Here is a 10261-nt window from a genome sequence, read left to right on the forward strand (position 1 = left end):
ACGGTGATCTTCTCTTGAAGGCCTCTCTATCTGTTTCTTTTTTTGTTGCAGAACACAGAGAATATTTTCCAAACCCTTGCCTTTCACTCCCTCCGATTACAGGTGCTAATGTCATTTTTGACCTATTAAAATATATACTAACTTGTTTTCCTTCCTTTTTAATGGAGCTACCTAGCTGTCTGGTAGGGGTGTCACGGTACATGTACTCAGAATCGCATTTTTCGGTACGGTACACATTAGGCAAGGGATGTGGTCAGGCGTCCACTCCGTTAACAAACACGGTGCAGCCCAGCCTTGTGCTCGCGGTAGTGCCAAGGAGAAGTCAGAGCTTGAAAACTTTCTCCTGATTGGGAACACTTGGCCTTCCTGTTGAAATACATAAAAGTGGGTAAGACAAAAGCCACCATTTTTCATGGGGAATGAGGCTACGAGGGGGAACTATGAATGCAGACAATAATAATTTCCTAATATATATATACTGTATATATTCATATGTGTGTGTGTATATACGTGTATATACATGTGTGTATGTATATGTATACATGTGTATATACATTTGTATTTTATTTTTATATAATTTATGTATGACAATAATAAATTATATCCATATTTTTATAATTATTTAAAAATTACCTGCGAGCTGTTTAATTTTAAAAATCAATACACAACAGCTAAGCAAGTTTTTTGGGGGGGGTTTCACCCTTATTGTACCCAAACCGGACCTTAAAACGGTACGTACCGAACGGTGATGATGGAATACCGTTACACCCCTACCATCTATCCATGAATGTCTTCGGGTGTTATATTTCCCTGCTGCTTTTTTGACCTAAACAAATGCTTTAAAAAATTGTTCATGTTGCTTTCAAATGAAGTCATTTTTATGCGTTTGAAGTATGCTACATATGTAAAAGTTTGGGGACCTGAAGGGTTTGATGCCAGGGTAAACCTCCTTAATGAATGAATCGCTTTCCTAGCTGCTTCTGCTTGTAGGCTAGTATAACTTTTTGACAATGCCAATCCACTCAGATAAAAGACAACTTTTCTCGCACTAATGCAACATGCTTTGTCCAAAACTGTCTGGAAAGTAGATTCCCAAATCCAGCCTGCATTTTCCTCCCTTATCCTAATGGTAGTTTAGCTTTAACGCCTGTTTTCCAGCTTAGATTTCACTACTGGAATGTGATTGTTTTTATATGCAGTTGATCTTGTGCATGGAATCTGGTTGGACTAACGCCAGATAGTGATCCTGTCTACTGAAAGGCTGGCTTTACACTGCCTAGTTCCTATCTTTTTAACGTGTGTTTTGAACTATATATTGTGTTTACACCTGCTGCCATCAGCATCGGAAAGCGACAAAATGAAGTAAACAGTGATGGTTAAATCATAAAAATATTATACAATACATTCCGTTGAGTTTAATGTAATTTTTATTTTTTTTTGATAACCACTGTACTGCAAAAACTGAAAGGATTAAATAACTGAAATCAAGGTCTACCCCAAAAAACTCGCCCATGGGACATCCTAACCACAGCAGGACCATGACAACCACATTGCAAAAACTGAAATATAAGAAAGATTATATAGCTGAAATCAAGGCTGACACCCCCCGACACACCCACGGTAAATATAGAGAAAGCAACCGTGGTGAATCCTAACTACAGCAGACAATGCGGGTGGCAACCACACTGAAAAAACTGAAATATAAACAAGATAGAGAACAAGAAATTTCAACGTTCCAATATGCTATTGTGCTTGTTTCTGGCAAGTTGGGATGTCAAAGTTTCTTGTTCTGTTGGCAGATTATTTAACTTATTTGAAGTAATATATCTCAGATCCTAGTATGCTGTATATGACTTACAGTGAGCCTACTGGCATTCTGACATAGTAAAAAAAAAAAAAACACCTTGTTTGTCAAATGAGCTATTTTTAATTTGAAATGTGCTTAGATTTTTGCTGTCAGGATTTATGGTGGAGGTATTTTATATTCACCGTGGGTATGTTTTTTCAGTAGAAGCGTGTCATATGCGTCGGTTTGGTATCGTACAGTATATCCAATGTGCTTATCTACGCTGCAGTCACATTGGCAGTTTTTTTTATTTGGCTTCTGTCCGATTGCCTTGGTTATTTTATGACTGTTGATTAACGCGGATCCAAAAGCAGCCTGTAGTGTGAATCCAGCCTTTGTTTAAGTCCCCTATCATCTCAATAGACTCACTGTTTCTCCTTATTTCTGTCTTATTTTTGCTTTGATTTGCTTTTGGTGCTACTTTTTTTTCTTCTTCTTCTTCTGTGCTGGCCGTCGCGGCATCAGACCTGAGCGCCCCTAAGAAGTGTCGAGCGCGCTTTGGGCTCGACCAACAGAATAACTGGTGTGGCCCGTGCAGGTGTGTATGGGGTGTGCTTGCACCGAGCCCCTAGGGGGCGGGTACAAGGCTGGGTAACACCATGCTGGGACTTCCTCCTACTTTGCTCGCTTCCTGTTTTGTTTTTGTTTTTCCTTTCCTCCTGTGTGTCCTGCCGGGCTATGACGACCGCTCAGCTTCCTCCAGCCACCCCCTGCCGGTCTGTCTAGGCAACTTTTATCGGGTGCGTGGGCAAGGAACGAATGTGGGGGAGGATTAGATTTCAGGATGCTCAGTGAGTGACTGGCAGGTGTAGGCTTGGGGGGGATGTGGAGGTCAATATGGAGGATGTCCCAGTGTTTGCCAGCCTGAACCTCAACCCAGGCTCCATGTTTTTTTTTTTTTGTCTGTGCAATGACGTGTCCCATTTTTGTTTTGTTTTTCTTTTCTGTGTCTCCTGTGTTTGTGTCTACCTGTTTGGCTAACAGATGCAAATACCCCAAAGAAGTGTCGTGCCTTGTTCGGGCTTGACCAGCTGAGTTTATGGTGCAAACCGTGCAGGTATAATAACTGCCCTAGTAGCCAATGGGAGCCAATGAGCTTCTTCTTTTTTGATGATTTGCTCTTCAAAACACCTTTTTTTCCATATCGGTGTGCTAACAGATGGCTTTTCCTGCCCTCTTGGCACTATTTCTTCATTGGACTCGCTTGGCCGAAAATGGATTTCTGGTGTGTTTAAATGTACTTTTTCAAAGGTTAGCGTCAACTTTGATGGCGGAAATCCATTTTCTCTGCAAGCGCCCTCCCATCTTAACTGTCTAAATGTATGTCCTAATTGGCACCCTTGAATAACAATGTGATGCTCACAAATTTAGCCCTGACGCTCTTTTCTGTGCCCTCTTCCTCCTCCTCTTTCCTCCTCCTCCCTCTCCTCCTCCTCTTCCTCCAAACTCCTCTTCAATAACCCTTACTTAGTCCCTACCTGTTGTCTTTCTGTTCTGACACAAGCAGTCTTTGAATTGGGAATACTTTCATGGTAGGTATTTGTTTCTGCTAAGTGATTCCCTTCTCTCTGTGTACACCGCCGCAGCCCCCATCCCCAACCCATCAACGCATCAACATGTTCCATCTGTGTTGTGGAAATGGTCTACGTGTGTCACATGCAAATAGCCAGTATTTCCACTTCAATATTTTTGGTGGCACCTCCAAAGTTCAACACAGTGGTTGACTTTCAAGTAGTTTTGATGTCAATGCAAAGGAAACGACGTAAACTGAACAATTTACTGTGCAGACGATGTAGTTCAACAAAGTAACGTTCAACAGGTTATAATGCAACTCAAGTAAGGCAAAACTGCTACATTTTTGAAGACAAGAATGATGAACTGTACAGTAAGTGTTTTCAGTGACATTTTAAGTGTAAAAAGACAAGTTAACCACTGTGCAATAAAACTAAAATAAAGTAAAACTACCCCTTCTTTGAAGAGAATTGCCAACTGTACGTCAATGTTTTGGGTAACATTTTAACATTAACTGTATAATAAAACTAAAATAAAGTAACATTACTGACCTTTGAACAACTATAAAGGATAAACTTTTATTTTCTATAAATCATTAACTGTTATATAAGTGTAAAAAGATGTTAACCACTGTATAATGATGCTAAAAAAAAGTAAAACTATTCACCCTTTGAAAATGCTTGAGGAAAACAACTGTACTGAGTAACTTTTTAATGTCATCAACTGTAATATCTGTGTAAACTCAGCGAACATTTTCCATTATTAACTGCCATGCAAATGTAAAAACAGAAGTTAACCACTGTAATGAAACTAAAAGTAAAAATACTTCCTCTTTGAAGACAAGAATGATAAACTTTGCAGTCAATGTTTTGAGGAACATTTCAACATTAACTGCCATATAAGTTTAAAAAGAGACGTTAACCACTGTATAATAAAACTAAAAAATAATAAAATTGCTCACCCATTGAACATGCCTTTTAAGGCGAGGATAAATAAAGAGGACAGGCAATGTTTCCAGTCAATATTTCAACATTATTAACAGTCCTACAAGTGTAAAAAGATGTTAACCACTGTATGATGAAAGTAAAATGGTAATGGTTTAATGTATTTTGAACATGCATACAAATTACATTGGAATACATCACATAGTACAATTCACAGTTCTACATCTCCAAAAAATAGTAGGAAGAAGCAAAGTTTATTTAATATTACCCTCTCTGTTTCACATCAACTACAATACATTTGTTCACTTCATGTATTCCACATGTACTCTTTGCCAATTTTAAATACATAGGAATAAATAAAGCTGTACAGTCAGCGTTACATTTTAACATTAAATGTAACAGAAGTTTAAAAAGAGAGGTTAATCAAAGTATAATGAAACAAAAATAAAGTAAAACTACTACCCCTTTGAAGGTGCCGATCAGACAAAGATAAATAAACTGTAAAGGCAATGTTTTCAGTCGACATTTTAACATAATTCATTATAAAGGGAGAAGTTAAAACTAGAACAAAGTAAAACTGCTCGCCCTCTGAAGATGCCTGACAGGCACATGGTGTTTACAGAGAAATACTATTACCCGGTGGTGTTTTACACCGACTGCTGTGTAATGTGTTAATAAGTGTACTAGATATTCAGTGAAAAACTGCAGATCACAAGATCAGCAGAGGCGAAGACATGATGATTCCGTCTTCATTAAAGGAGCCGAGAGGTTAAGAGTTCTCTCTGGGCTGTAGAAAGAGATGCATCTGGTGTAATTTCCCGCGGGACGGCGCAAAAATCAATAGCATGCACCGGCACATATGATGAATCGATACGTCTGTTCAAAAATGGATATTAGCTCATTTGTTGCAGTTTGATGGACAGTTATCGGGAGCAAGGCGCGTACTTAGTAGCAAAACGATACCCCGGTGCGCCGCTCGATACTGGCCACCACCCACCTAGAAAAAGGCTGCTGCTGTTTTTGTTTTTTTTTTTCTTTTGTTTTTTTTTTTTTAAAACTACCCCACCACAATCCCATGCGGAGTCCCATTTTGTGCATGCTTGTCTTCCCATTCAGCATGTTTGGGCTTTGTTTGTGTTCCCTCATCCTCAGTAATGCGCTCTCTGAGGTTTTTCCTCACGTTGGACATCAACGATGTTCCACTAGATTTCTTTTTGTTCGACTCACGGCCTTTAGGCGCGTTCAGGGGTCACTGTCAGGGAGCACCCCAGACCCGCCCCAATGGTAGGATCTCCACACACTCGCTCTGGGGTGAGTGCCTCAAGACCCGAGCAGGCGAGGAGAGGGTCTTGACCCCTGGGCAGGAATGCAAACATGAGGCCTTGACCCCATCTCGCACATACACGCACTTGTGTCTGTGGGGCAGGTGTTGCTTGTGAGTGTTTTTTTACATTTTCAAGTGTAGCCTTCAGGAGGAGTCCGAGATCCCCAGTTGTACATTTTGCCTATAGAGCCTGTCAGCCCAAAGATGTGCAGATCGTGGTCAGAATCGGACCTTGTTGCTCAAAAACGGCGGTCTTGCGTCTCTGAGTGAGACCAAAATGTCTGTGTGAGGAATTAAGAGAAAGCATTAGCTGCTATAACAACTGTCAGTCAATAGGAAAGCTGTGCAGGCAGTAGACACAAGGATCGTGACAAAACGTCAGTTTCAGGAATTAAGACAAATTGTGTCAGAAATTGAGAGAAGCCATCACCACCACAAAACGCTGTCAACCAATAGCAAAGATGCACAGATCGAGGTCAGAATCGGACATTGTTGCTCAAAAACGATGGTCTTACATCTCAAAATCAGACATCACAAATGTCAGTATCACAAATAATGAGCTGCACAGATACTGCTCAGAATCGGACGTTGTTGCATTTCAAAGAGAGGAAGATGTCACTGTCAGAAATTAAGAGAAATTATCGCTGCCACAATGGTTGTCAACCAATAGGAGACAAGATGTCAGTGTCAAGAATTACAAAGATCGTTCATCGTCGCTTAAAACCGGTGGTCTTGCATGAAGAGAAATCATTAGCCAATACGACTGTCAGTCAATAGGAAAGCTGCACAGATAGTGGTAAGAGTTGGCCATTGCTGCTGAAAAATGGAGGTCGTTTGATTCAAACGACAGAAAGATGGCCCTGTCAGAAATTAAGTGAAATTATCGCCACCACCACTGGTCATCCAACATGAGAAATGCGCAGATCGTACTAAAAGTCAAACACTGTAGCTAAAATAAAATAACATTCAAGATGGTTTTAGGTCTCACAGTGAGACAAGACGTGTCAGAAATGAAGAGAACTCACCACCACCAGAGTGGCCAACCAATAGGAAAGCTGCAAGAAATGAAGTGCATATCACCACCACGTTCACACAGTTGCTGGCCTTAATCGTCAAAGCCAGAGCCATTTTGGCATGCTAATGCTAACTGCTAACGGAACAGTCCTCGAGTCCAGAGAGAGAGAGAGAGAGAGAATTACTTCATCTTTGTCTTCCCCGCCTGCTTCCCAGCCAGGAATCATGTGTCCTTCATGTCTGTCCTGTCTACTACTCAATGGGAAGAGGGGGTTGGTGGGGTGCGGGGGGGTCATTTCTCAATCATGCATGGCAAAGCTGCTTGAAGGTCGGCGGGCACTGAAGCAATGAGAGGATGTGATTCTGAACGCTGCTCTCTACCTCCCCCTTCAGGAGGAAAAAAAAGTGCATTCGCTACATCCAAGGTGAAGGCAGCTGCGCCAGTCCTCCCTCATCGGACGGAAGCTTCCCAGACTCCCCCCCCTCCTCACCCTCCTCCTCCGTGGTCCCGTCCCCCTCGCCAAAAGAGTCCAAACCTCAGACTGAACAAATGCAGCCTCTCTCACTGACAATGAAACCTGCCCACCAGCCACTCCATCACTCGCAGCACCTCCTGGCCGGGCCGCCTGACAACACGAGTAAAACGCCCTCCGCTGCCTCCTCGTCCTCGTCCACCTCCTCCCACAATGGCGCCCCAGAGCACGGCGACGTCCCACCCTCGCGGCACCCGGTGGTTTCTTCCATGGTCCGGCCCTCTCCGCTGTTGTGTCATTCCCACTCGCTCCTCCAGCCTCTGTCGCTAGTGACCAAGTCTATAGAGTAGTCGGACCTTCCTGTTCTTCTTATTTACTCGCTAGCCGTTTATTTTTGTTTCTGCGCCACACGGCTTTGAAATTTCTTTTTTGTAAAGTTCATTGGTCAATATTTGACCCAGCATGAAAATGATTATTCTAAAGCCACACAACAATTAGCTCTTTAGCCTCGTGAATCTGCCAAAAACGTTTTCAACTTTCAAGCGTTGGTTCTCCATCTTTATTTGTATTAAATACGAGCTCACGAACCAATCGGATCATCCGGGAGGGGCACACCGAGGAACAACTTATAATCGTGATGTTACTTGTTCTTGTTTAAATGTACAGAATAAAAAGTGGGGCTGGTTGGGTACGGGTGGGGTGGGGTGAGGTTGGGTGCGGGGGAGAGTACTGTGTTTAATTATGCATTCTTCCACTGCTTTTGTCTTTTTCTTTGTTGTTTACCTTTTCGGGAGGCGGGCGGGCTCCGGGGGAGGTTCGGGTGGGAGGGGTTGTTTTAAAAAAAACAAAAACAAAAACCAAAAAAAAACCACGCTAGGACCAGTAGTATTTATTGCTTTAGAGATTGCTCGTCGTATCTTGTATGTGTCTCTTTTTGACGTTTTTTCTTTTCTTAAAATGTTGTACAAATATTTTTTCTTAAGGTTAAGCGACTTATATAATATACGGATGATCCATTTTTACAAGGAGGTTTTCAATCATTTCTTTTCGCGTTTCTGTTGATTTTGTTCTTTCTCCCCCCCACTCTGTGTACTGTGTAGATCTCATCAACCCAACATATGCACATCTCGACAAGAAGCCATTTTACGAGAAAGCGGGACACCTCGAGACAAGCGGCGTCTTCTGAAGCCCTTTCTTTTCTTCATCTCTCCCGACTGTTTGATTGGTGTACAGAGTTCCCGTGCCAAATTTTGTGATAACCTCATCTCTGTTTCATTTGGACGCCATCTTTTTTGCTGTGACGTTACATAGATTGCTATGTATGTAGTATAAATGTTGCTATAACAAAAATGTGTTTGGTAGCAAATTGTCAAATATAAAAATTTAAACCTAATAAAAAAATAAAAAATAAAAAACAGGAAGGACATCATACTGTATAAAACCCACCAAGGGCCAAATTATGTATATTAGGAGGTTCATAAAAAAACGTATTAAATACAAAAAAATACACAAACTGCCACTTTTAAGTACACAACTACATATAGGTAGCTAGAAAAAAAATAGGCATGTTGATGTTGCAAGAGGCTGTAAAATAATGAGAAAAAAAGCTACAAGAAATCATCCACTCATTGTAGTTGACATGACGCGACTGTAATCTGTCTATTTCTTCTCTGGTTTATTAAGATGCTAATGATAAATAGTTTGAATGTTTCCTTAACGGCTGTGATGTTCCTGTTCTCTTTTATGCTCTTATCCTTTTTTCCTTTTCTTTCTTCCTTTGTTTTTTTCCCCTGTTATTTTTCAATGGCTCCCGAAAAGCCATTGTTTTTTGTAATGAATAAATGTTAATGCTGTACAGTCTCTGTAGCATGCAGTTCTGTATTAATAAAAGCAACTTAGTATGTGCACGTATGCGTCTTCCTTTCCAGTCTGCAGTGTCATTTCCTTTATAAATTCCAGGTATGATTGAATGTTGCGTTAACTCTGAATCGCAAGAGGGTGTGTCAAATGTAAACAAACAATAATTAGCAATTGTTCCTCCGGAAAACCATGTTATGTCACATTTTCTTGGCGCAACACGCAATTATTCACATGAAAAGAAGCAGCGCTGTTCCCAAAAAAAGTATGTCTATTTGCCCTGAAGCCTGTCAGTGTGCTTATTAGGGAAGTGTAGCTTATCCACGATGAAACTGCCGCTTATTCTGCATTTCTGTGTATTCCGATTTCACAGAAATTTCAGGTCAGACCTCAGGAAGTTAGAAATCACGCCAAAAAAACAGCCATGGTGTATCAAAACAGTGAGACAAGATGTCGGTGTCAGAAATGAATTTTTCCAGAGACAACCCTTTCAGTACCGGCCGTTTTAGACGATTTTGACTGATCTTTCAAGGCACACAGAATATTGTGTTCCATGGCGATACAAACATGGAAGCTACCAAAGGAACGATTAGACTCCCATCTTTCATCAGAAAAAAACATTTGGTTCTACTTTTTTCAGTTCTTTAGTAATCAGCAGTGGAACGTACGTACGTTTCAGGAAAATACCAGGTCCTCACTAGAATAGGAAGAAAACCATCTTTTTGTGAAAAGGGTACATTTCAAGCTTAACTTAAACAAAAAAAATGTTTGCTTTTGTGACAGCTCAAATATGTAAACAACTATACCAACATAAACAACACTAAAAGGGGTTGTTTTACATCAAAATAACTATTTATTTACAAATATAACAACATGAACAATTTTCCCATTTGGAACTGACCTATGTGTGCACGTGTGTGTGCACGTAACCTTCTGCACGCTACACTCCTCCACGCTGTCCAACTTCGTCCTTCCCGTCGTGTGATTTTCCCTTCACTTGATCTCTGCTGAGCTCTTATCAAATGCACTTTTGCCACCTTGCAGTCGTTTTTGTGGCTTCAAAGTGCTCTGAAGTGAAATGCATTAGTGGAGAGTTGCGTCATCGCCTCTTTTTGCCCCTCGCGCAAAAAAAACTAAAAGACATGTAAATATGTTGTTGGAATCGGGTGTTCGGGATCATCAAAACGCATAAATATGTCTTTATTATCAAATTATTTAAGAGCAGCAACCAATAGTAAAGACATGCAGATCTTGGTAAAAAATCGGCCTTGCTAGCTCAGAAAATTGGTCA

At 40.9% G+C, this 10261-nt stretch overlaps 1 protein-coding gene across 40 annotated transcripts in view; it reads left to right on the forward strand.

Annotated features, from left to right (window-relative positions):
• Positions 1–9017, forward strand: part of tcf7l2 (transcription factor 7 like 2) — a 120781-nt gene extending 111764 nt beyond the window's left edge. For 13 of the 40 annotated variants that reach the window (XM_054767534.1, XM_054767539.1, XM_054767555.1 and 10 more), the window contains 3 exons: positions 52–102; positions 2312–2384; positions 7034–9017. In XM_054767534.1, coding sequence (XP_054623509.1) covers positions 52–102; positions 2312–2384; positions 7034–7463 — 554 coding nt within the window. In that variant the 3' untranslated portion in view covers positions 7464–9017. Of the gene's footprint in view, positions 1–51; positions 103–2311; positions 2385–2830; positions 2905–3317; positions 3380–7033 lie in introns of those variants that run through there. The other 27 variants (XM_054767573.1, XM_054767556.1, XM_054767561.1 and 24 more) reach the window with 13 other exon arrangements.
• Positions 9018–10261: the final 1244 nt, after the last annotated feature.

The sequence above is a fragment of the Dunckerocampus dactyliophorus genome, chromosome 2 (genome assembly GCF_027744805.1).
Source record: "Dunckerocampus dactyliophorus isolate RoL2022-P2 chromosome 2, RoL_Ddac_1.1, whole genome shotgun sequence".
Lineage (NCBI taxonomy): Eukaryota > Metazoa > Chordata > Actinopteri > Syngnathiformes > Syngnathidae > Dunckerocampus > Dunckerocampus dactyliophorus.